The sequence below is a fragment of the Gavia stellata genome, unplaced genomic scaffold, assembly GCF_030936135.1.
Source record: "Gavia stellata isolate bGavSte3 unplaced genomic scaffold, bGavSte3.hap2 HAP2_SCAFFOLD_100, whole genome shotgun sequence".
Classification (NCBI taxonomy): Eukaryota; Metazoa; Chordata; class Aves; order Gaviiformes; family Gaviidae; genus Gavia; species Gavia stellata.
Window position 1 is genome coordinate 188,512 of NW_026776604.1, and position 27,715 is coordinate 216,226.

Here is a 27,715-nt window from a genome sequence, read left to right on the forward strand (position 1 = left end):
ATGTGGAAACAAAGCAATCCAGAGTTACCCCGTCATCTACTTTTACAGTACGTGGATGATATACTGATCGCCACCGAGGACAGAGCAACCTGCATAAAGGTAACAATAGACCTTTTAAACTTTCTGGGACTTAATGGGTACAAAGTATCCAGAAACAAAGCACAAATAGCAAGTCAAGTTGTAATATATCTGGGCTTTGAAATTTCAAAAGGACAACGACAGTTGGGAACAAACCGAAAAGAAGCCATCTGTAGTATACCAGAACCGAAAAGCGTTCACGAATTGAGGGCCTTTCTGGGAATGACCGGATGGTGCAGGCTATGGATCATGAACTATGGTCTAATAGCTAAGCCATTGTATGAGGCCCAGAAAGGGACACGTCCCTTTGAGTGGGGCCCAGAACAACAAAGGGCCTTTAAAGATCTGAAACAGGCCCTGATGACTGCTCCTGCTTTGGGACTTCCGGATTTGACTAAAGATTTCCAGTTGTTTGTTCATGAAAGGCAGCATCTGGCCCTGGGAGTGCTGACCCAACGGATGGGAAGCTGGAAGAGACCAGTGGGGTACTTTTCCAGGCAACTGGACACAGTAAGTAAAGGATGGCCTACCTGTCTTCAGGCAGTCGCTGCTACAGTAATGCTCATACAAGAAGCCCGAAAGTTAACTCCTGGATGGACAGTAGTGGTATATGTACCACACATGGTGGTGACTGTTTTGGAACAAAAGGGGGGTCACTGGCTTTCTCCCAGCAGGATGATGAAGTATCAAGTAATATTGACGGAGCAAGATGATGTGGTACTAAAAACAACTAACCTAGTTAACCCTGCAGTTTTCCTGATCTCTGAACAGGAAGAAGGACAACTGGAACATGACTGTTTAACTACTGTTGAACAGGTGTATTCCAGCCGACAGGACCTGAAGGACACACCATTGGAGAATCCTGACTGGGAACTCTACACAGATGGTAGCAGCTTTGTGGAGAATGGAATTCGCTACGCTGGATATGCGGTAACAACGGAGAAATCAGTCATAGAGGCTAATGCTTTGACCAGCAACACCTCAGCGCAAAAGGCAGAGTTGATAGCCTTGACGAAGGCGTTAGAACTGAGCAAAGGAAAGAAAGTAAATATTTGGACTGATTCAAAGTATGCTTTTGGTGTAGTGCATGTCCATGGAATACTGTGGAAAGAAAGGGGACTATTATCCTCTCAAGGGGCAAACATCAAATAGAAAGAGGAAATATTGAAATTGTATAAGCAGTCCAGAGACCAACAAAGGTGGCAATCATGCACTGTAAAGCACATCAATCAGGGAATATGAAAGAAGCTATAGGGAACAGATTAGCTGATAAAGTAGCTAGAGGAATAGCAAAAAGAAATGCCTCGCAAATAGCATTAATTCCCACAAAAAACATTACACTACCAAAAGAGAAACCAAAATATTCAGAGGAAGATGAGAAATTAAGAAAATTATTAGAAGCAAAAAGGAATTTAGCAGGATGGTGGGTCACAGTTCAGGGACAGGTAGTAATTCCCCCACTTCTGATGAAAGAGATATTACAGACAAAACAAAAAGAGTGTCATTGGGGCCCAGAAACATTAATCACCTTTTTAAAGAAATATGTGGTGTCTATAAGAATGTTAGAAATGGCTAAAATGATTTCTGCCAAATGTGAAATTTGTTTGCGAAACAATCTGGTGATAAAGAGAAAAGTTCAAATAGGAACCTTGAAAACGGGAGTGCAACCTGGAGACTACTGGCAAATTGATTTTTCAGAATTACCCAGACAAAAGGGGTATCGATACATTCTGGTAGGGGTTGATACTTTTACAGGATGGCCTGAAGCTTTTCCTTGTCGGACCAATCAAGCAAAGGAAGTCATTAAATGATTGTTACAAGAAATAATTCCAAGATTTGAGGTATCTATTGGAATACCTTCTGATAGAGGCCCACATTTTGTTGCAAAAGTAGTACAAAATATTAATAAAGTTCTGGGAATCACTTGGAATTTACATACCCCCTGGAGGCCTCAATCAAGTGGAAAAATAAAAAGAATGAATCAGACATTAAAAAGGCAAATTAACAAAATATGTCAGGAGACAAACTGGCTACTACAATTAGTAATTGGCTAAATTACAACGGCCTTTGCAATTTTCCCTATTGGCTTTAGAAACTAACCAGTGGCTGTTGTCAAATATATTACCAAAATGAGAAAAGGTGAATGTGGAACACCACGAATTGATTATAGATGCACTCGGTGTGGTCCAAGATAGCCTATCTTTAGCTCTCAGTTGCATCCAGGAACAACTGTGGGCACAATCAGTGGCTGCTCCAATCATAAGAGAAAGTGAAAAAAGACACTCTTCCCACCAAGATTCGAAAAATAATTTGAGATAGTGCCATTAATTTAGAGAAAAACTGCAGTCCTGGTGGAATTTGATAAACTTTACCTACGATCCCATCACAAATACAGCCACAACCTGTGTATTAACTATACATAATGCATCAATACATCCAATTTACCCTGTTATTGCATTAGGATTAAATCACAATGGAACCATACTCTATCCATTTGAACATAGAGTGTGGGCCCAAAAGGTGGGACAGAAGTGGCAAACTGGATTTGGAATCTTGTGTTGTACGAGAACACCAAGGGTTCATCTGTGGAGGTAATACAATCAAAGGTCAGGACATCTGTTTAGATACTGAGCAAAATTTTTGCCATTTTGAGACTCGCCCGGATGAAAACCCCGAAACAGTGATTATATATATTGGTAAGAGATGTGTATGCTTGAGAACAACCTGTGATTTTATATCCGTAGATGATGAAGTTACAGATACTAGGAATCACTCAAATTTTTGTGTTTGTAATTTCACTAGAATAACGGGATGTGATTTCTCTTATTTGGCTCCAGTCACATCTCACCAGCTTTTGCAATCTAATTATACCTTAATTCAGGAATTGTTGCCTACACCCATTGGAATGAATCTCACTTTAGTGAAACAATTGCTACAACACCAAGATTTAATCAAAATTTTGAAAAAGGTCAAGGAAAACGGACAAAGAACTTTAATAACTGTACACCACAATGTGAAAGAGATACATCGGGTTTTGGAGAGGGTGGAGAAGGATGCGGAACATAAATGGTGGGACACACTTTTTGGATGGTCACCTACTGCTACAGGCATCCTAAATAAGTTATGCCACCCTATTGTGGTTCTCCTGATATTGATTCTAATCAGTCTTATTCTATCAGTAATATTATATATTATAAATTGGAAGATGATGAACCGTTTAACTCATTTGACATCTGTACTTGAAACATATAATATGCTTAACTGATTAAAATGAAAGTATTGAAATGATTTTCAAAACTTTCAAAGGGGGGAACTGTTGTAAATATTCTGATTTTTTAAATCAAAATATGATTATATAGAAAAGGTTAAATATAATTAACAGATAAATAAGATAGGATTGTTAAGTTAGAATCAATAACCATAGGAACCTCACCAGGGAGTCGCCGTTCCATACTTAAGAACTAACAGTAATGAGATGGAACAATGAAGAATTGAACAGAAAAGTTTTGAGTCCTGTGACAGTGTGACCTGATATGCACCAGTGATGCTGCTTGAAAAATCCCCCCCTTTACCCTCCCATCTTGATATGAATATCAAGAATGCCAATCGATAGATACTAATAGAAATAAACATTGATTATTCATAGGCATGGAAATTGACAGAAACATCTAAGCTAGAAAAGTGATTATTAAAAGATTAAGATTTTTTATATATATATATATATATATTTTCTGTATAAGGGTAACTAGGTATGAGCTATCCCTGATTTAATCATAAACTAGCTATGAACAATGTAGCATTGTGAAGAGGTAGAATTTGCTTGTCAAAGGGAATGATAAGTTGTAGGCCTGGTCAGTAAACCGGGGAAAACTTAAGAAGATTCCAAGAATGGGATTTTGCAACCAACCTGAGCATGCGCAAAGACTGGGTTCAACTAAAGGACACCATGAGGAAGACTATGGACGACCACCAGAGGACCTTAGACGACCACCTGTGTACCTGAAGGCGCATGCGTCACGAGCATTTACATATATTAATGAGTTCTCGGAAATTGTATGAATATGTTAATTGTTTCTTGGAAAATATGATGAATATGTATACTTTGATTGTATATAACTTTGGTAGCGGAGAAGCTAGGCACGCACACTAGGTGGAGCGATCCCCTGTGCGTCCAGCGCTGCAATAAAGAAGTGCCTGCTCACCTACATACATTGTGTAGATGAGTTTTTATATTACAGATTTGTAACAGTATTAACAACCCCAAAGAATTTCTATGCTTGGGAAGCAAAGAACAGTTCTGGGAAAATACACCGAATTAGTACCAGATGGGTGGTACCTACCTTTTAACTTAACTCTGCCGGTCAGAATACAACCGAGCATTCTCTTTTGTTTTTCCTTGCAGAAACATTGACAACAACAAATTACACCTGGAACCACGGTCTATCCTACATGGAGCTGGAACGTTCTCAAGGCTTGCTAATAGCTCTAACAATCTGACTTGCTTTCATAGTATTGATGATAGTTTGGCAACTGAAAGTTTTAACCATGATACTGGTAAAATATAGTTTGAGTATTCTGTTGTTGACTAGCTGTGGATGGGGTTTTTCCTCAAATGTGATACTGCAATTGATCCGTGCTTTTGGGCACATACATAATGTCAGTCAAATAACTGCATGTTTGCCTCTACCCAAGTCGGCTGCTTCAGCTTTGGACTGGGGAATTTTAACCCTTGACCTAAATCGAGCCTTCACAGCCATGACAAAAACTAGTGTGGGCAAGATGCAGTTTGGAAACATTACAATATATTCTCTTGGCTGGTCGTACGTTGGTCAAAAGGAGACCTGCAGGGAGGGTAAATATTCTTCTGCAACAATCAAAAACACACGTGACAAATTTCCCTGGGGAATGCACTTACCCAAAATATGGGATGCACCCCAAACGGGTGACTGGCATTACATGTAGACCACTGACTGGTGCATTGATTGGGATGGGACTATTGGACCATCAAATACCCTCATTGATGTATATACCAATTTTAAGATTTCCCGTTCGGTTAAACCAAAACACTGTAATTGGAACTGTACTAAAGTTTATAATTGCAATAGCAAAAGGAGTGAAATTCAGAAATTGGGCCCGATAGCTCGAGCCCTTCGCCTGGGTTGTATTTGCCGTAACTATGCCACCTCTATCAATGACACCTGGTCACGTTTCACAGTTAACGATACCCATATAAATTGTAAGAAGCTGACATTGCCTTCTATGGGACGAACTGTTTGGGTTAGTAGTGATGGAACATGGACTACCGATTTGCCAGTGGAAGGTCCATGATGTCAGCACACATTGGGATTGTGGACACTTTATCCTCTCTGGCATAAACAACCTCTTGTGCCACCCCTATGAGGGCAGATCAAACAGGAACCAGAAGACCCTTGGCAGCATCCGACCACAGGAACGGTAGTTAGATGGACTTTGGAGTCTATCTTTACACCCCAGATAATGGCTTTCCAGAATGGTATGATGCTGTATAACCTTACGGGACAAATTGAAGCATTGGCTAATGCGTCTCGGGTTGGACTGGAGAAATTAAATGAACAGCTGCAGGCAACATCGAGAATGACATTGCAAAATGGACTAGCTTTGGATCTGCTATTGCTGCATGAAAATGGAGTATGCGGATATTTGGACTTAGCAAATGATACTTGTTGTGTTCATATACCAAATGTAACTAAAGATCTTGACGAACAACTAGATCACATAAAACGTGTGGCAAAGGCCAGCCGTGAATTGAGAGAAGGGATAGAAACAACCTGGTTGAATAAGCTGTTACATGGATTGGGATTTTCACTATCAGGATGGCTTGCTTCTTTATTGCAATCTGTGATTATTGTAGTTATTGTAATAATTGTTTTTTGTATGACACTGGCTTGTGCCAAATCTATGTTTACCCGGGTGTTAACTCATCAGGTGCGTATGACCTCTGGCTGTACAGAATCAAAGGTGAGTCCTGGAGTGGAGGAAAAGAAGTCTAATGTGACGGATACCCCCAAAAGCGATTTTATGCGAGTGTGATTTGGATTTCGATCCGAGTGACTATAGTCACGTGGTGGATAATGTGGAATTTGGATAATGAGGTGGCATTCCTCTGCACAAAGAGCTGTTAAGACTGCCCTTGCTATCTCTTGTGCGAGCCGGGGGAGAGGAGACCTGCCTGGTTAACACAGGATGCAGATAAGGAGGAGACCCTGTGGAGGCAGGACAGCCCTGCTTGTGGTCAGCAAAGACAGTAAAATAACAGGAATGTGAGAGGTCCTTTGTTCTTTGAAAAGGCTTCGTGTCCGATAACTGGCCTTTGCCTCATTACCGATGAAATGCATATTACAACTCACACCCCTGCATATGCTAATGAAGATTATAGAGGTCATGCTAAACATATATGACTATAGCACTTGTCTCTCCACCCAAATCACGCTATACATCACATATGGGGGGGGGACGACCTCGTAATTTTGGGGATAAAAGACAGAGAAAATGATTGTTAAGGTGGGAGAGAAGAACCTCGATACCTGACGTACCAGTCGACGGGCGGCGTTCTCTTCCTCCACCCCGGGCAGGGACGCCTCTCTGGGTAAGCGCTGCGCCTCTCACCCTCTGGGTGAAAGTTATCCCCGGGTTCTTGTATTACTATCACATTTGCTAGCAGTATTAACCTTCATTAGTAGCACTGTTGTAGTTAGTGAATTTATCAACGGCAATCTCGAATCTGTTTCTGTCGCTTTCAATAAAATAACTAATTTCGACATTTGTGCATCTGCTCAGTGCAAGTCCTCTTGCTGGGGCTCTGATAAATGGATCAGTGAAAGTCCTGGGACTCTGACAGACAAATTTGAAAACTGCATTCCTTTTAACGCGAAAGGGTCAGAAGGAGCAGAGCCATGTGCTGCAGCAGCCCGGCAGTTCCCTGCCTTCTGCTCCACAAGGCAGAGAGGCAAGCAGCGGTAGGTAGGGTCTGAGTGCCCTGGCACACCTTAGGCAGAAGGAATGTCGAGCTGGAGGCTGCTAGGAAGCAGCGGCACAAGCCCAGCCTTCTCCTGATCAGTCTCTCAGCTGGGCTCTGCAGTACCCAGGCACTGGGCGTGCTGCAAGGGAATGCGATGGGAGTAGCACCTGGTGCTGCGGACAGGGCACCTGCTAGTGTGAAGGAATTACCCACTACTCCTCTTGGTTCTTCATTGCTTTCAGTAGATTAGCCAACTGATTGTCTTCTCGTGTATACTGCGGACTCTCAGGTCTCAACCTCTGAAGCTTTTCCGGCACAGCTAGCAGTATTTGACCTTCAGCTGCTTCTCTCGCAGCTTTATCTGCCATACGGTTTCCTATATGCACTGGGCTATTTCCGAATCAATGTGCCTTGCAATGCATAATTGTCACTAATCAAGGTAGATTAATTGTTTGTAATAATTGTTGGATCGTTGGCCCATATTTAAATGGGGATCCTTCAGATGTTAGGAGTCCCTTTTCTTTTCAAACAGCTCCATGAGCATGGACCAATCCAAAGGCAATTTTTGAATCTGTCCATATATTAACAACAGTTTTACCTTTTGAAAGTTGTAATGCTCTCAGCAAGGCTATGAGCTCTGCTTTCTGGGCCAAAGTGTTGGATGGCAGAGTTTTGGCCTCAATTACTTCCTTACCAGTCACTACTGCATAAGCTGATTTTCGTGTTCCGTTCTGCATAAAGCTGCTACTGTCTACGAACAGGTCCCAATCCGCATTTTCTATTGGCACGTCTTTCAGGTCTGGTCTGCTGGAGTACGTCTGTTCTACAGTTTGCAAACAGTTGCGTGCTAATGCTTCTCCACCAGGATCAGTAGTTAGGAAGGTCACTGGAATCAGGATCGTAGTTACTTTCAGCTCCACATTGTCTTATTCCAGAAGAACAGCTTGATATTTCAGCATCCGTCTTGCTGGCAACCAGCGTCCTCCTTTTTGTTCCAGCACTGCTGTAGCTGCACGGGGCACAAATACAGTTAGTTTTTGCCCGAGTGCCGATTTTTGGGCCTCTTGGATCAGTAGTACTGCTCGGATACATGCTGGCCATCCTTTGCTAACATTGTCTTAATTGTTTTGAAAAATACCCCACGGGTCTTTTTTCCATGATCCCAGCTTCTGGGCCACTACCCCTAAGGCAATATGCCGCCTTTCATGTACAAAGAATTCAAATGGGTTTTCCAAATTCAGGAGGCCTAGGGCTGGAGCATTCATTAAGGCCTGTTTCAATTTTGAGAATGCATCTCTGCCCTCCTGAGTCCAGACAAGGAGATTTCCTTCCCCTTGTACAGCTTCATATAGGGGTTTGGCAGTGAGTCCGAAATTTATTATCCACAGGCGACGCCATCCAGCCATTCCGGGAAATGCTCTGAGCTCTTGTTTCGATCTAGGTTCCGGGATCTGGCAAATGGCCTCTTTTCTTTCAATTCCAAGACTACACTGGCCCTGGGAAATTGTGTACCCTAAATATATTACTTCCTGCTGGGCGATCTGTGCCTTTTTCCACAATACTTTGTACCCTGCCATCCCCAAAATGTTTAGGAGGTCTATTGTCATTTGTATGGAATCCTCTTTGTTACTTGCTGCTAGCAGTATGTCATCTACGTACTGCAGCAAGGTGATATTTTTATGCATCTTTTGCCAGCCTTCTAATTCTTTGGCCACTTGATTTCCAAAGATCGTAGGGCTATTCTTAAATCCTTTTGCTAATACTGTCCAGCACAATTGAGTTTTTCTACCGGTCTTAGGGCTTTCCCATTCAAAAGCAAACAGTTCCTGACTCTGAGCTGCTAATGGAAGGCAAAAGAACGCATCTTTCAAGTCCGATACAGTAAATCATTTGTCTGTTTCCTTCAAGGTGGTCAAGAGAGTATACGGGTTTGCCACTACCGGGTGAACATCCTGTACAGTTTGATTTATAGCCCTTAAATCCTGTACCAATCTATACTCTTCTGAATGCGGCCTTCTAATTGGTAAAATCAGAGTGTTGTATTCTGATTGACATTCTTTTGTTAATCCAGAATTTATAAATTGTTCTATGAATTGTTCTAATCCTTTTCTTGCTTCTAATTTAGTTGGATACTGTTTTCGTCTTACCAGTCTGGCGTCTGGTTTCAACTGAACGATTACCGCTTCTGCTGCTCGCGATCATCCCGGTCTTCCTGAAGCCCATACTAGAGGAGTTACAGCATTTTCAACTTCTTCTGGTATTTCCTCTAAGTCGGCTTCCTTCTGTAACATAAAAACTTGAGCATCCAAAGCTTTATTTTCAGGAATATGGATTTGGATTTTCCTTTTTCATTTTGTGCATTCAATTTACTTAATAAATCTCGTCCTGACAGCGGCATAGGGCAATCTGGACTGTAGAGAAATCGATGGGGTTAACACCCTTTTCCCAATTTTGAACTTCAAAGACTGGAAAATGGCCGATTTTCTCTTCGCTCTGTGGCACCAATAATTGACGTGCTTTGATTACTCAGCTTATGCTTGCATGTATTCAATACCAAATAAGTAGCCCCTGTATCTACTAAAAATTTTACTTTCTCATTCCCCAACTTTACTATAACCAGCAACTCTGTTGGGGAGGGTTTCTGAATCTTCCCCCAGTCCCCCTCAATCTGAATCTAACGTCATCATGTTAACAGCCTGCCTCGGCATTTTCTCCAGGCCCTGCCGACTTAACTAGGGACACTCCCTTTTCCCAGGTTCTTTCTGCTTACAGAAAGCACACTGATCTTTCTCCAAGGATATTCCAGCCCTTTGTGCTTTACAGGGAAATCTCCCGCATTCACCACACAATCTTTACAAACTTCACTCACAGCAACAAAAAGAATTCCCCACACCAAAATCAAAACCACAATGACAACAACAGAAATCCACATTCATTCCGCTCTCTAACATTGTCCAGTCCATGTTTTGCCCGTTACCTCTCCCAATTACTATCTTTCTCTCTAATTCCTCTAGCCCCTTCATTGTCCAGCTCCCATTATGCAATGTTTCAAAGTTACTCTTGCCCTACCAAAAATCAAACCAGCGTTTCCACACTAATTTTTAATATTGCCTATGCTCAACAGACCAGAAACCAGACCAGAGTGTGTAAAAAAAATATCCAAACATAACCTTCTGCAAGGTACATTTCCCAGGATTATACAAAGTTACCACGTACGTGTACCTAAACCAAAATCCGGACTCGGGGCATCCCCGTAGTAGCGTACGGATTACACAACAGTTAACTACCAATATCAATAGCTCAACAACACGTACTTAATTCAGATATGAGTTATTTGCAAGCAACCAATATCAATACCAATCCAGTATCAATACCAATACTAATGCGAATACCAATGTCATTAATCCCCCAGAGACCTGTTGCAGAAACTCACCCGACCAGGGAATCAGAGGGCCTCCCTGAAAATACTCCGGTGCGCACTGGAGTCCTCACGATTCCTCTGGTCCGTGGAGATTCCAGAGAGCAGGTGCCATGTGGGGTGCCAAATTCTGTTACCGAAAATTGTAACGAAGAAAACTCTCCAAACCAAATGATGGTTTAGAAAGCCGTCATTGGTTTATGGCAGTGCTGGGTGCATAGGGGATTTCTCCTCCTAACATGCACACTGGCTTAAAATCATAACAGGTATTTAAAACAGTTAACAAAGTTAGTTAGGCCTACTGGTGCTACCCCTTAATTAACTATTGGTTAATACTTTTCTTACTTCATCTTAAAGCTACAGTTCACTTTGAATGCACTACGCATGCCCAGAGAGTAGGTGGCTTATGTGGGTTGGGGGCTTTTCTAGCTAGGAGGTGTGGCTTTTAACCATGAGGTAAACCCACGAATGAGGTAGGTCAGCCTTAGGACACCCATTTGGGGCATTTCACTGACTTTGCTGTTTGGTATGTAAACAATTCCAAGTCGCAAGTTTGCATATCAGCCATTATCAGGAGACCCAGACGCTCTGCCAGGGTGCTATATCTCAGTACATTGTTTATCTCCAGGTAAACAACGTCAACAAAACCCAATACAGCCAGTCACCACAGCCAGCCTATTTCCAGGAGAACTAATCCATATTTCAGTTTGTGTGACACAGTACCTTCTTAACTCATCTGTACAAAGTTTTTGCAAAGGGGTCTGTTCTTTGTATGCTAACTAAATTGTTTCAGTCTTTGGTATCAGTAAGAGATGCCTGTCTCTTTGTCCAGCAATAACAATGTGGATCCCTTTTCATTAAAGCAGTTCTTCTGACCCTTTTCCTTCTGTCTCACTAAAGCATGCTTGGATTTTATATTTGTAAGCCAAGGGACTGGACCACTGCAGCATGATGAGTTATTGGTGGTGGTGCACTGAGATGTAGAACTCGTACATACTTGCCTCTTACTGAGGCAGTTTGTCACTCATTACCAGAACTCAGGTGAGATTTATGTATTTTCTAATTCCCATAAGTCTCAATCTTCCCTTACTTAGGTTCCACCAGTTAGACAGCAGGTGGTGGCATTTGTCACTTTTCTAATTGGGCCTTGTCACACATTCTAAAATTTATCCCACCTTCTTACAACCTGGTGTCACATTAAAGGGCAAGGCGATTTGGCAGAAAAAAAACCCCCGTGCGTTCCAGCTTGTCCTCAGGTATCAGAGGGGCTGGGGGAAGCTAGGCTTAGATTCTGAGTGATGCCCTACTCTCTGTGTTACAAGTCTGGTCGCGTTCAATGTGTTGAACTCTCACGATTATGGATACGCTCGTAACACCATACACTTTCAGTCTAGTCGCGTTCCATGAGCTAGCACGGCCACACTTAAGGGATTTGGTGGCATTCAGTGAGAACTGTCACGACTAGATTAACGAATAGTGCAGTTTATTGAAGCAACAGATACACAAGTTCTTTTGGGCTGCCGGTGATAAAATTACTGCCTGCAGAGCATGTGCAAATACCGAGAATATGAGTACTATAGCCTGGCGACAAACACATTAAGTTATAAAGCAACTCTATAGAGGCTTCTAAGTTGCCTGGGGAAGCACTTGGTATAACCAAGTGTTTGAACCTTACCCAAAGGCGTCCCTGTGTGGGGGAAGAGAGGCTCTGATCCCAGGTGTCAGAGGTGGTGTGCGATGGTATCTTCCCTGGCATCCCTCCTCTCTTAAGCCATTTTTATATTATCTGTCCTTACAGGCGGAGCTTGCGTGACTCTAGTCATACATACCTCTCTTGCAATTGGTGTAAAAGTTTCTCGTTCTGCTTTTAAAGGTATAGACTAAGAAAAATCCAGAGCGCAAGCTCAGCGAGGGGTGGTCGCATCTGGGAGGTGGGTAGCTTTGGGATGGAGGTGTGGTGTTTTGGTATTATAATGAGATTATAATGAGCAAAGTTCACCCAAAGAGAGTATTTTGACAAAAAATGACAGACTGTTGGCTCGGGGTGGTAAATAGGCGGCTCAGGGTAGGAAATATGCGGCTTGTCAGTTCCATAGTACCTTCCAGTTCCTGTCTTATCCCAGAGCCTGGCGGCGGTGTCTCCACTCCACTCCACCCTCCGTGCAGTTTCTCTTAGAGTCAGCACACCAAACTCCCCTGGTGTTGCCAACATCTAAGGCTGCCTAGGGAGCTTCTGTGGGATGGGTTCCTTGCACATTCGCCACACTCACCCTGAAGATTTCTTCAGTGCTGTACCCTTAATATAAATTTAATTTCTAAGTTACCTCCAGCAATTATTCCACATAATCCACCCCGTGACTATAGTCACTCAAGCTTCACAATATTTAGAAGGAAGTGGGAATGTCACATGTGTTCTTGCGGTGAGGATTATCAAGTATGTATGCATCTTGTGGGGATACTAGGTGAGCTAAGCGTTTCATCAGAATCCAGAGTTTAACATAGAGAATGAGCATCACAATAAAGCACAATATAGTGAGTATTAATAAAACAACAACAGGGTGAACTATTTTGTTGAGGATTCCTGTGGCAGTTGGCGACCATCCAAAGAGACTGTCCCACCATTCATGTTCTCGGTCTCTTTTAACTCTTTCCAACACTCGGTGTATCTCCTCTGCATCGTGATGGACAGTAATTAGGGTCTTTTGTCCATTTTCTTGAACCTGCTTCAACAGCCGCTTCAGATCCTCACGTTGTTGGGGTTTCCTCACTAATGTAAGATTCATTCTGATAGGAGCAGACAATAGATCTTGAAATAAGGCATAGCTGGATTGGAGCAATTGATGAGTTGTGACAGGAGCTGAATAATTGAAGTCACATCCTCCGATGTTAGGAAAGTCACAAACACAAAGGTTAGAGCGATCGCTTGTATCTATAGTCGTGTCATCTGCAAGTATAGAATTGCAAAGGGTTCTCATACAAACACATCCATTTCCAACATAGATAAGGATAGTTTCCAGGGTTTCATCAGGATGTATCTCAAAATGACAAATGTTTGGTTCTGTGTCGAGACAAATGTCTTGGGCTTTGATGGTATTACTTTCAGAAACGAACCCTTGTTGTGCTCGCACAGTACATGCATCATCATCAACAGTTTGCCATTTACTTCCATTCTTCTGGGCCCATACTCTGTGCTCTATAGGATAGAGTATAGGTCCATGTTGATGCACTCCCAGTGCAACGATTGGGTCTATGGTATATACCGAAGCATTGTACATGGATAAAACAAAAGCTGTGGCTTTACTGTCAGTGGGGTCATAAGTGAAATTAACCAAGTACCACCAGGTTTGGAATTTCTTTTCAAATTCAATTGCATTATCCCAAATTATCTTCTGAATTTCAGTAGGTAAGGTGCCTTCCTCACCTTCCCGTATAATTGCAGCTGCCATTGATGGCATCCACAGCTGTGCTTGGATACAACTAGGGGCCAGAGAAACATTATTTTGGGCCACATCAAGTGCATCTGTAATTCACTGGTGGTCCTTCTCGTTTACCTCTCCCCACTGAGGCAATATATCCGATAAGAGCCATTGGTTAGTTCCCAGAGCTGAAAGAGAAGATCGTAAAGGGTGTTTCCATTTACTTAGATCACTGGTTACTGTGGCTGGTTTACTGGCAAGTACCTCAGCATCTATGCTGTTTAGGACTCCCAGACCTGTTCCCAAGACACCAGTCACATCTCTCTTTGGTCGTTTTGGAGAGATGAGAGTCCGTCCACATAACCATGCTGACCATCCTGCATGAGATGTACTTGGGAATGGTGAACAGGTAGGTTTAATTGCAGAGATATTAGTCTGCATTGCTAATTCCACACGTTTGAGGGAATATGACAGATTAAGCAACACTTGTTGTTGACCGGTATTTTTAATTATGTAAGGACCGGTGTTGAAGATATAAGGAGTCAAACTAATAGGAGGCCAAGTTGGTACATTTTCAAAGGTTTGTGGGGACAGCAGTTTCTTATCCTTTGCAAGTGGCACAGATGTTGCTGCATCAATCATAAATTCAAATAATAATTCTGTGCCTCTGTAGCCCCAAATACAGTATACAATTATAGGTTTGGTGAAGGTGAAATTATACCAGCAACCTGAATTTGGTTCGGTTATTTTGTAACACTCAGTATTAAGAGTTTTCCGGTCTGGAAGAGACAGCATAAATTGTTTTAATTTTAATTCATTAATTAATTAATTTAGTTTTAGTTTTAATTTAAGTCATTAATTGTGTTTTAAGATTATCTTCAGTGGTCCTTTAATTCATCTGTTCACGCACAGTTCATTCAGGATCCCTGTGAACACACGAAAACAAAAGCGTGCTCGGTCGTATTCGACCGGCAGGGTTAAAAGAGGGCGAGATCCACCGGATGTTAATCCGGTGTACCTTTCCTGATTTGTTATATGCCGTGCTGTCAGGTGGAACAGGAATCTGTGCTAGTACCTCAGCCAAAACGTTGTGAGCAGTAGCGGGGGAATGTCTGGAACAGTTAAAGGTGCAGTATCAGCATTTAACTGCTGATAATCTGCTGTAAAACGCCACTGCCTGCTTGGTTTCTTTACTGGCCACACTGGTGAATTGTAAGAGGAATGAGTCCTTTCAATTATGTCTCTTTTCTCCAATTCCGTCACCACCCTGTCAATCCCTGTAAGGGCTGTTGCTGGCAATGAATATTGCCGAACATTGGTGATTTTAGAGGGGGGTAAGGGTATAGATATTTCTGACAGGCTTGATTTTATTGTGCCTGATTCCTTATCAGGTTTGAACCTCCCATTGGATTTAGGGGTTTGGATGTGTACTTGGCCAACTCGCCAAGCATCATCTGGGGGCTTTCCGCTGGACAAATTGAGCCAGTCCATTCAGCGTCTGTACCTATCTATTTCTTGTACACATTGGCTCCAGATGGGTATGGGGGTGTGCCAACCTTGACTATGACCGTGATCAGCATCTGCGCGAGCAGCTTGTAAGCCATCTTCAGAATTTGCTACAAACATTTTGAGACAATCAGGGAGACCGTGAAGAAGAGGGGTTAATCATGCTGGCTTGATAGGCGCTAGCAATTGCAATTGGTGTAAAAGTTTCTCGTTCTGCTTTTAAAGGTATAGACTAAGAAAAATCCAGAGCGCAAGCTCAGCGAGGGGTGGTCGCATCTGGGAGGTGGGTAGCCTTGGGATGGAGGTGTGGTGTTTTGGTATTATAATGAGATTATAATGAGCAAAGTTCACCCAAAGGATAGTATTTTGACAAAAAATGACAGACTGTTGGCTCGGGGTGGTAAATAGGCGGCTTAGGGTAGGAAATATGCGGCTTGTCAGTTCCATAGTACCTTCCAGTTCCTGTCTCATCCCAGAGCCTGGCGGCGGTGTCTCCACTCCACTCCACCCTCCGTGCAGTTTCTCTTAGAGTCAGCACACCAAACTCCCCTGGTGTTGCCAACATCTAAGGCTGCCTAGGGAGCTTCTGTGGGATGGGTTCCTTGCACATTCGCCACACTCACCGTGAAGATTTCTTCAGTGCTGTACCTTTAATATAAATTTAATTTCTAAGTTACCTCAAGAGGTAGTGATGTTTTACAGGAATAATATATGGAAGTGGTAAGAAAATCTGCTTCAAAAGGGGGGATTGATACCAAAGATTTAAACAATTTAGCTATAAGACAAACCCTTTTGTATAAACCTTATCAGAAACAGAAGTTACCAAACCTTAAACTGTGATCATCTATGCCCTAACTACATTGCTGAATTGATATAATAATAACACCAGAACACAGACTCATGTCTAAACTACTGTAAAGGTCCTGGATCTACTATGCATGAGTTAACCAACTGCTCTGTCAGAGTTTGACAACAACAAGAAGAGAACCATTTCAACAGGACTTTTAAAGGCTGTGTTATTGCGTAATCGGGTTAGAATTGAAATATTATCTATTTCTGTTTCTTCTCCAGGATGTAAGAAGATGGGATAGATTAAAGAATGTGTGAAAAGGCCTAATTAGAAAAGTGACAAATGCCACCACCTTCTGTCTAAGTGGTGGAACCTAAGTAAAGGGAGATTGAGACTTATGGGAATTATAAAGTATATCCAGAAGTGTCAAAGGGGGGAAATGTTAGAGAACATCTTGAAACACAAGGTCAAAAACAAGTGAAAAAGAATGGAAAGAATGGAAAGAAGATACTTCATAATGAATACACTTGGTATTTAGACATATTATCCTTATCCTAGTAGGTTCTACTTTCCTATAGACACAAGTGTTCTTATGAAGACATTCTTGTGGATTTGCCTCTGATGTTAATTGTGGTAGCTACCAGGGTTTCAGTTTTTTTATTTTTTTAGAAGGGGCTTGAAGCTAAAAGAGCATAACTACATAGGAGTCGAGGGACCCCCTGCTTTTAGTGGTCTGCACTGCACGGTGGATCCATAGTTGTATCTAGATCAGCAGTTGCTTGTAGTATTGAAAGAGAAAATGAAGTCAAAAGAGTTGATGCCAAACATTTTAGGTCTCAACCAAGGGGTTAGGTAGGTGTCTGGTCCGGATCAATAGGATGCTTTCCTGTTACTTTTATGGCTCTTGCTGGAGGTAGGGATTTGTGGCTTCACTGTCTCATTGCCCCATGTGCTTTATGATGCTTTCACGATCCCCCTGAAGAACCTGACTTCCAGTTATTGCACTCAAGTTTCATGTTGCTGAGTTCTTAGTCCCTACGCTTCCTATCTTTCCCTATCATTGGGACGCTTAGTGCTGGTGTCCTTTGGCTTGCTAGTTCTTAGCAGGTCCCACGTACCGTGTCAGAGATTCTGCATGCTATGCTTGATCAAACAATGTAAGTCAAGACAATACAAAATTCGTACAAATACTGCAAATAATTAATATAGTCCTGCAGCAGAAATAAGTTAGGCAAATCAAGATTTTTTTTTTTAAAAGGGTTACCGATTCTGCTGATTGCTGAACGCAGATCTTGAGACTTCTCAATGGAAGCCTGATATCAGAAAGCACTATGAACAATGTTGGAGTTGGGAGGGAGAAACTGTGAGTCAGCCAGGATCTCTAGTGCAAAGAAAAAGGCACTAGAAAATCTTTGGTCTGTAAGTCAGGGAAGAAGAAATTGAGAGAATATGCCACTTCAATCCTGCATCTTGTTATGAAGGTTGTAAAACAGGAAGGGGAAGAAGGCACTTGCTGAGTGACGTGTAACATCTGGCCAGAAATTAAACATCCCCCGAGGTTTTCTAAAATAGCCTCTCGGTAACTTCACCAAGCTCTTTTAAACTCTTCTAAAATATTTTGCCCTGTATCTCTCTCTCAGGTTTTCCGTATGCTTTGTGCCCTACAAAATAACTATCCTGTAGTGCTGTCTCTGCCGTTTGGTATTTTCGCAGAAGCCACTCGCTAGTCAGGCGCTGCCCGTAGGTACAGCGCGCCGCTGAGACCGGCGAGAGTGGGTTGTTTGTAACAGCCCGACACACTCGGACAGGCTTGGGCAGCTGCGTGCAGCTGAAGGGCGCTGTTTGTCTTCTCTCACTACCAAACCTGATTATTTGAAGTTCACAGGAGAAAGTTGTAAGTGTTTAACGACAAAAGCAGGGGTGAAATACCGTTGGGTTGTGTCTTGCAAACAAGTTGAGACAAAAAGTGTTGAATCACAGAATCACTAAGGTTGGAAAAGACCTGTAAGATCATCAAGTCCAACCATGAAAAAAAAAAAAACAAAAACAAAAAAAACCGCCACACACCCACAAAAAACCAAAACCACCCACAAACCACAAAACACACCACAACCCACACCAAAAACAACCCACCCACACCGCACAGCACCATGCCCATCAAGCCACATGCCACATCCACACGCTCCTTGAATACCTCCAGAGAGGGTGACTCTACCACCTCCCTGGGCAGCCTATTCCAATGTTTCACCACTCTCTCAGTAAAGAACTTTTTCCTAATATCCAGCCTGAACCTCCCCTGGCGCAACTTGAGGCCATTTCCTCTAGTCCTGTCACTGGTCACTTGGGAGAAGAGACCAACACCCACCTCTCTGCAACCTCCTTTCAGGTAGTTGTGAGAGCGATAAGGTCTCCCCTCACCCTCCTCTTCTCCAGACTGAACAACCCCAGTTCCCTCAGCCGCTCCTCATAAGACTTGTGTTCCAGACCCCTCACCAGCTTTGTCGCCCTTCTCTGGACACGTTCCAGCACCTCAATGTCTTTCTTGTAGTGAGGGGCCCAAAACTGAACACAGTATTCGAGGTGCGGCCTCACCAGAGCCGAGTACAGAGGCATGATCACCTCCCTGCTCCTGCTGGCCACACCATTTCTGATACAGGCCAGGATGCCGTTGGCCTTCTTGGCCACCTGGGCACACTGCTGGCTCATATACAGCCAGCTGTCAATCAACACCCCCAGGTCCTTTTCTGCAGGGCAGCTTTCCAGCCACTCTTCCCCAAGCCTGTAGCGTTGCCTGGGGTTGTTGTGGCCAAAGTGTAGAACCTGGCACTTGGCCTTATTGAACTTCATCCAATTGGCCTCGGCCCATCGATCCAGCCTGCCCAGATCCCTCTGCAGAGCCTTCCTACCCTCAAACAGATCAACACTCCCGCCCAACTTGGTGTCATCTGCAAACTTGCTGAGGGTGCACTCTATCCCCTCATCAAGATCATCAATAAAGATATTAAACAAGACCAGCCCCAAAACTGAGCCCTGGGGGACTCCGCTTGTGACCGGCCGCCAGCTGGATTTCACCCCATTCACCACAACTCTCTGGGCTCGGCCATCCAGCCAGTTTTTTACCCAGTGAAGAGTGTACCTGTCTAAACCACGAGTCGCCAGCTTCTCCAGGAGAATACTGTGGGGAACAGTGTCAAAGGCTTTGCTGAAGTCCAGGTAGACAACATCAACAGCCTTCCCCTCATCCACTAGGCGGGTCACCTGGTCATAGAAGGAGATCAGGTTGGCCAAGCAGGACCTGCCTTTCATGAACCTGTGCTGGCTGCACCTGATCCCTTGGTTATCCTGCACGTGTCTCGTGAGCACCCTCAAGATGAGCCTCTCCATAACCTTCCCCGGCACTGAGGTCAGGCTGACAGGCCTGTAGTTCCCCGGATCCTCCTTCCGGCCCTTCTTGTAGATGGGCGTCACATTGGCAATCCTCCAGTCATCCGGGACCTCCCCCGTTAACCAGGACTGTTGATAAATGATGGAGAGCGGCTTGGCAAGCTCCTCTGCCAGCTCCCTCAGCACCCTTGGGTGGATGCCATCAGGCCCCATAGACTTATGAGTGTCCAGGTGGCATAGCAGGTCGTTAACTGCTTCCTCCTGGATCATGGGGAGCCTATTTTGCTCTCCATCCCTGTCTTCCAGCTCAGGGAGATGGATACCCTGAGGATACCTGGTCTGACTATTAAAGACTGAGGCAAAGAAGACATTAAGTACCTCAGCCTTTTCCTCATCCTTCGTGACAATGTTCTCCGCCGCATCCAGTAAAGGATGGAGATTCTCCTTGACTCTTTTTTTGTTGTTAATGTATTTATAGAAGCATTTTTTGTTGTCCCTCACGACTGTGGCCAGGTTGAGCTCTAGCTGGGCTTTCGCCTTCCTAATTCCCTCTCTGCATGACCTAACGAGGTCCTTGTATTCTTCTTCACTTGCCTGCCCTTTTTTCCAGAGGTGGTAAATTCTCTTTTTTTCCCCAAGTCTCAGCAAAAACTCCTTGTTCAGCCAGGCCGGTCATCTTCCCCGCCGGCTCTTCTTACGGCACATGGGGACTGCCTGCTCCTGCGCCTTCAAGATTTCCTTCTTGAAGAAGGCCCAGCCTTCCTCGGCCCCTTTGCCCTTCAGGACCGTCTCCCAAGGGACCCTCTCAACCAGTGTCCTGAACAGGCCAAAGTCTGCCCTCTGGAAGTCCATGGTAGCAGTTTTGCTGACCTCCCTCCTTACTTGGCTAAAAATTGAAAACTCTATCATTTCATGGTCGCTAAGCCCAAGACGGCCTCCGACCTTCACTTCTCCCACCAGACCCTCTCTGTTTGTAAACAGTAGGTCAAGCAGGGCACCTTCCCTGGTAGGCTCGCTTACCAGCTGGGTCAGGAAGTTATCTTCCACACACTCGAGGAACCTCCAGGACTGTTTTCTCTCGGCTGTGTTAAACTTCCAGCAGACATCCGGTAAGTTGAAGTCCCCCACAAAAACAAGGGCTTGCGACTGTGAGACTTCTGCCAGTCGCTTGTAGAACGCTTCATCAGCTTCTACGCCCTGGTTGGGTGGTCTATAACAGACCCCCAGCAGGATATCCGCCTTGTTGGCCTTCCCCCTCATCCTTACCCATAAGCATTCAACCCCTTCATGACAATCATCGAGCTCCATACAATCAAAGCACTCCTTCACGTACAGAGCCACCCCACCGCCTTTCCTTCCTTGCCTATCCCTCCTGAAGAGTTTATAGCCCTCCATCGCAGCACTCCAGCCATGCGAGTCGTCCCACCATGTTTCTGTGATGGCGACCACGTCATAGCTGTCCTGCTGCACGATGGCTTCCAGCTCCTCCTGTTTGCTGCCTATGCTGCATGCATTGGAATAGATGCACTTGAGCTGGGCACTGCCCCCGACAGTGGCACGTCACCCCTAGGCTCATCTCTGGGTAGCCTGGCTTCATCCCCTTCCCCCTTCAAGTCTAGTTTAAAGCCCTCTTGATGAGGTTTGCCAACTTACGGGCAAGGATCCTTTTCCCCCTTGAGGATAGCTGAACACCGTCTGCACTCAGCAGGCCCGGTGCCATGTAGACTGCCCCATGGTCAAAGAATCCAAAATTCTTCCGATGGCACCAGTCTCTGAGCCACGCGTCGACCATGTTCGCTTTCCTATTCCTATCAGCATTCCTCCCCGCCACTGAAGGGACTGCGGAAAAACGCCACCTGTGCTCCCGATCCCTCAACCAGTCTCCCCAGTGCCTTAAAGTCCTTCTTGATCCCTTTCAGGCTTCTTTGCTCAATCTCATCACTGCCAACCTGCAAAACCAATAATGGGTAGTAATCGGTGGACTGTACCAGACTGGGGAGTTTCCTTGTGACCTCTCTCACCTGGGCCCCACGGAGGCAGCAGACTTCCCTGTGGGTTGGGTCAGGCTGGCATATTGGGCCCTCTGTTCCCCTCAGGAGGGAATCGCCTACAACAATTACCCTCCTTTTTGTCTTGGTAGAGGTGGTTGTGATGCGCGGGGCAGACTGTCTCACCCTAGGCAGCCCCCTGGAAGGACTTTCATCCATAAATGATGTGTAGACCAAACCGGAGTTTCTCTTCTGATGGAGAGAGCCACTGCAAATCTCTGGATTTTAAGTCTTCAGCATTTCCCCTCCTTCTCACACCTGGTTTTGAGATTCTCTTTTATCTTTAATTGTATCCCTTTGGCCTAGTCTTCCCACGCCCTGGATTGTTCCTTTTTCACCCCTCTTGCCTTTGCTCTTGCAGTGCTCAGGGTGGAAAAACATTTACTTTAAAAAAAGTGTGAAATGTATTTCTCTGTCAGGAATAGCTGTAATCGTAAGTTAATCCAATTATGTTGGTTAAACTTATTAGCTGGACGTTTTTGTTAACAGCCGACTTTTTTAAAATCTGTGTCCTTGGGTGGCGGAGCCGATGCCTCGGGGAGCGGAGCAGAGGTGTTGTGCGCCGTGAGAAGCTGCCACCCATGGGCTGCCCGGAGCCTGGTGCCTGCGCTGGTTAGAAGGATGCAGTTAGTTCAGTTTTGCTCTGTCACCGAGGAATTAGTGCCTTGCCCCTTCGCACAAAATATAGAGAAGAGTGGCTTGAGCACTCTGTACATGCTGTTACACCGAGGGCTTGTATGCGTTTCATGTGCTTTAACTCGCCTTTTAATAAGTTTGAGGTTTGCAAATGGAGTCCAGTACAAAGATGTTAGCGAGCTATCCATAAATGACGCATACAAATTAATTTATTTAAAGCCTTCTCTTGGTCACAGACCCTAAGTAAAACACACAAGCTAAATCCACAATATGGAAATATCTGTCTACAACTCCATGGCGGAATGTATTATTTTATCTTGGCTCACTGAGGAGCAGAATATGATCCAACCCTTTGGGGCAAGTCGAAAGAGCAAGCAAATAAAATACTCTGAATTATTCTACCTAATTGAATAAACAACATTCTTGGGAAACAGTTATTTGGCTAAACTTCATTAGACATAAAACTTTTTTTTCTTCTTTTTCCTGTGTCTTCCCAGGTAATGTCCTTCCTATTGTTAGGATAACAAGTATCCCCAGGTTTAGTTTCAGTAACCTGAGTAGCACGGCAGGGTATAGAATTGTTTCCAAAGATAGTGGATTGTGTTTCTGTCTAGGAACAAAATTCATATTGGTGGTGGTTTTGGTTGCAGTTTGTGTGTTGCACAGTTTAACAGTGTCATTCATGATTTTTATTATTCAAGGTGTACACAGCTTTCCATTGAGCTGAATGCAACATTTAGCTGATTTTCAGGCATCATCTTTCTGATACTACTTTTCCTCCGCCTTGCTTTTATGTAGGCAGCTTTAATACAAATGTGCTAGTTAATATGAAATAAATGTAGTGGTTGTGCTTTCAATGAGGACAAAAATTCTTGACGAGCAGAGGAGAACAGTTGTCCAATGCTGCTCTTGATGTAATGTCTCGTATGTCATTGATGGAAAGCTTACAGTAGTGGAAGTTACTCGTCCTCTCAAAGCCATCCTTTCAAGTTACATTTTTCCTTCCCCTTGCACTTATACTACCTGTGCACAAACTTCAATGGACCTAAGGAGTTTTTCAGAAGAAATGTAGATTTGTGGGCGCATACCTGTGTGCTTGAGCGTTTGTCTTTGGTTTTCTTAATCGAAACGTTCTCAACTCAAGTGGAGGTAGACGTTTTTCATATGTATTTGAAAAGGTCCAGACTGGACTGAAGCGGGTCATACAACTGTCACTCAGCTTTTCAAATTAAAGAAATTGCTAAATTTTCCAAACAAAACCATCAACCTAGCTTCTGAGAGTGAAATATTGAAGCCTGCCTAATTACTGTTTTCTTTTTTTTTTAACAGGCAAAACGAAGGCTGGAGCTAGGAGAAAGTGGCCACCAGTATCTGGCTGAAGGACTAAAGACCCCAAAGGGGAAAGGAAGAGCTATGACAAGAAGTCCAGATAGTCCAAAAAGTAAGGGAACTGGTAACATGCTGTATGGCACAGAGTTTTTGATTTTACTAGCTTGAGATCAGAGTGAACCAGCACGACAGGCTGTGTTACCTAACTAAAGACACGTGTTTATTACTGTCCTTGCCCGGATGTGCCTGCAACATCCTCGCCCCCACAGCCAGTAGCGCGCAACGGGTTTGCGGCATGCATCGATCGGTTGGTGCAGAGCTGCTGAGAGGCCGCAGAGGCTCCTGGCTGCCAGGTCTGTCCCTCCGCCCGCCGGGCAGCCTGCAGCCTCGCCATCCAGGGCCTCCTCTTCAGCCAAGGACACGAGGTGGGGGATGCTTAGGAGAGGTAGATGCTGAGGAATCAAGATACTGCGACGGGCTCAAACGCACAGTTATTAGGCAGGGCTAATCGGGCCAGCCACCTCCTTCCTTGCTGGAGTTACAGCAGCTGATGGGCAGGGCTTATTTCCCCAGGCAGGGATTTGCAAAGAGCTGTAGCTGTGCCCCAGCAGCGTTGCATGCTGCATGCTTTTTGTGAGCTGCATTCTCTCCCTGTGGTACGACTAGATTATTACTGCCGCTGCTTAGTTGCTGCAAGTATTCATTTTTGCACGTCTGCGTTGCCTCGGGCAGTAGGTTTCTTGCAACAGGCGCTGGGGGTGTAGCCTTGCCATCTTGTTTGGGGGATTTCAGCAGGAGAATTAGGTTTGCAGAGGGAGGGGAATGGGGAAAGAGGAGGACTGGGGCAGCAGTGGTAGTGATGGGAGAGCAAGAGGTGTGGAGGGGTACTTGTCCCTCCTCACCAGTCTAAGTCTTGTTTCTGCTGAGGCAGATGGGAAAAGTGAAATTAGCTGAAGATACGAACTTAATGCGGACAAGTTAAACAAGCACAGTTGTTTTCATTAAACTAAACTTCGTTAAGCTAAATGAAGTCCGTTTTAAATCGAAGTGCGTTCTCGCAGAAGTTCAGTACTACTCAGCGCATGGGATGCTGCTGCAGTGTTGCTAAGGCCGTACAGGGAACCCCCTTGCTGCACAGGAGCACATCCCCGTTTAGCTGGGGGTCAAGTAGCCTCTTGCCCTTCTCACTCTGATCCTCTCATTCTTTTCCAAACCCCAAATTAAAACAAACAAACAGAAATCATGTTGGTCTAAATTCAGAATGTCGCCTAATTGATAGGAATTTTCCTCCATTTCCCCATGCAGACAAGCCCTGAAGCTACCAAAGAGTGAGATACAGCAGGTTCTCTTTGCAAAGAGGCAATGAATTGGTTTTCACTGAAAAGCCATCATATCCTTCAAAATGTTTCAGGGTAGCCTAAAGGTTCACTTTCGGGTAGGATTTCAGTTTTGACTGACTTCTGCAATCAAGTGGGGGACCTGAACCTTGAAAACATGAAAATGACCACCAGATCAGCCTAAGATCCATCCTGCATAATACTTGAAGCAACTGAAAGGTTTGAGATGTACCAGCCCAGCAGACTTCTAATAATGGCTGGCTCATTTCCCTTGACACAAAGTCCTCAAACATTTAGAATTAGAAATTATTCTGATCTCCATATTTAAACTCTTAAAAGCTCATCTATTGCTACATTTGTGCGTGAAAACAGCGCGTTGTCTAGTAAGATCCAAGCCGTTTGCTGACTTCTAATTTAAAAGAAGTGGATACTCTTGCCCAGTTTGAGCATTGTTTGGTTATGGGGAAATGATGATTATAAATTGTGTCTTGTGTCAATCTCCTCTAATTCACTTGAGTTTTCTGTATACCATGCCGTGGAGTCTGGCACTGATGGAATCTGTCGTTGTGTTCACCCACTGAAGTACACCCAAGTCCTACTTAATTGCATGTGAAACACTTGTCTTACAAGAGGGGAAAATCAAACCCTGATGAAAGCTGGCTATCAGCCTGATGGAGGAGAGTCATAAGGGAATTTTTGGTATTGCTGCCAGGATAAATAGATACTAAAAATACTCTTAAGAATTCACATAGTGAAAACCTAAGTAGAACATTGCTATAAGTATCCATCAGACTAATGGAAATATTTGCATTTAAAAAAATGTATGTATTTGCTCATGTACCTGTGACTTTCGGAAAAGTGCAGCTTGAAATACAAATAAATACCCAGTGGTAAGTTGTGTCTTAATGCAGATGTTTGAGAGATTTCTGTAGTAAAAATGAAAGAAATATCTGTAATATGTATCCTTTCATTTCTGGATGCTGCTTTCGGAACCAAAATGAGAAAACTGATTTATCTGTTTTGGTTTTTTTTCTCTTTTCTTGCCAAGCTCCAAAATCTCCTTCAGAAAAGACTCGGTATGATACATCACTTGGCCTTCTAACTAAGAAGTTCATTCAGTTGTTGAGCCAATCTCCTGATGGGGTCTTAGATTTGAACAGAGCAGCAGAGGTCCTCAAGGTGCAAAAAAGGACGATTTACGGTATCACCAATGTACTGGAAGGCATCCATCTCATTAAGAAAAAATCCAAAACCAACATTCAATGGATGTGAGTATTCATTATCCTTTTCCTTTCCTGCTGGCTGATTTCACTGTCACAGAGCAGCAGTATTTTTCTTCTCCCACCTTCCATTCTAACACTTTGCTCCAAGCAATCATCCAAAATGCCTTCTATCAGGATAAAGCTTTCTTTTTCTGTTAGACAGGTTTTCAGTCTATAAACAGCATTTGTCAGGGAAACTAGAAACCAGCATTTTGTCTGAATACTGCATTAAGTCATTTGCTTTTGCAAGTGGCGTAAGTTCTAGGTACACATCTCTACCTACTGCCATCCTCAGTCTTTTTCAGGGTGTGGTTAGAGGAGAGGTGAGTTAGAAGCAAGATTTTGGAAGAGCTTAGAAATATTCGGCTTTTCCATCTTGGTGGTAGTTCCAAAATGTGTTCGTGTGATAAAAAGATGCTTTTTCTGGGAAGCGTAGTTGATGTTGACTCACTATGGGCAGGTTTAGGGAGAAGGAGATGAGGACTTGATCTGCACTGTAAAAGGCTGCCTCTTCCCTTTGCCCTAGCACAGGATCAAGTTTTACAAATGCTGAAAGGGCGTCTTCCCCCTCTGTATCCGTAGGGGCTGCAGTCTGTCTGAGGATGGTGGCATGCTGGCACAGCATCAAGGCCTCACGAAGGAAGTGACCGAACTGACTCAGGAAGAGAAGAAACTGGATGAGTTGATCCAAAGCTGCACCCTGGACCTCAAGCTGCTAACAGAGGACTCAGAGTATCAGAGATATCCTTTTTTGCAAAACATCAGAGGTGGTCAGTCTTGCTGTGCTCTGTAACACAAAGAGAATTCCACTAAGTAATATGATATGAAGCATCAGAAATTTCCAGAAATTGGATAATGGGTTTTAATGTAGTTCTACATAAAAGTTACTTAAGCCACTTGCACCTGTAATGTTTCTGGAACGTCAAAAAAAAAAAAAAAATGGAGAAAAAGGTGGTGTATGAAGGAGCCCATTAACATCCATGGTCACATAGAGCAGAACCAAGAATTTAGCTGATTAATGAGTGACAACATCCAAACCTGTGCTCTTTCGATTCTTTTGAGCCCAGAGCAAACCCCATTTTTATGTGTGCAGAAATTATAAAGGCATGCAGACAAAGTCTTTGCTAAGGTAACGAAGACTTGTGTGTGTGTGTACTCCTTACTTAATATTTTTTTATTTTTACATTAAACTGCTGCGTATACAAATTCCAGACACAGAGAGGAAAATAAAGTTGGGAGTCAGTTTAGTCTGAAACTTGCAACAAATTTTTAGATTCCTCTGGTTAGAGAATCTATAGTGGAATATCATAGATAAAGGTTTTATGAGCTCTCAAAATGTCTATTTCAGACTTAATTATTTAGTGGAATAGCAATGCTCAATTGCATAAGGTTCATAAGGTTTCTGGTATTTTGGCTGCTAATACCCCTTGTAAGTAACCAGTTCTCATTTTCACTAGATTTCCCACCTGCTGGCAACAGAAGAGAGTATTTTATTAAATGCTGAAAATGCTGAA

At 43.7% G+C, this 27,715-nt stretch overlaps 1 protein-coding gene across 1 annotated transcript; it reads left to right on the forward strand.

Annotated features, from left to right (window-relative positions):
* On the forward strand, nt 1-26,994 carry LOC132321156 (transcription factor E2F3-like). The gene is made up of 5 exons (XM_059834735.1): nt 1-99; nt 850-1,008; nt 23,603-23,714; nt 25,988-26,207; nt 26,784-26,994. Exons 1-5 carry the CDS (start codon nt 1-3, stop codon nt 26,992-26,994), a joined length of 801 nt encoding a protein of 266 aa, XP_059690718.1.
* The last annotated feature ends 721 nt before the right edge of the window (nt 26,995-27,715 follow it).

What these genes read in the sequence shown, in the direction of transcription:
- LOC132321156 (XM_059834735.1), top strand. Translation starts at nt 1, where the DNA reads ATGTGGAAACAAAGCAATCCAGAGTTACCCCGTCATCTACTTTTACAG. An exon ending in ACAGAGCAACCTGCATAAAG is followed by an intron (nt 100 to 849) that starts GTAACAATAGAC and finishes ATCTCTGAACAG; the next exon opens with GAAGAAGGACAACTGGAACA. An exon ending in AAAACCAACATTCAATGGAT is followed by an intron (nt 26,208 to 26,783) that starts GTGAGTATTCAT and finishes CTGTATCCGTAG; the next exon opens with GGGCTGCAGTCTGTCTGAGG.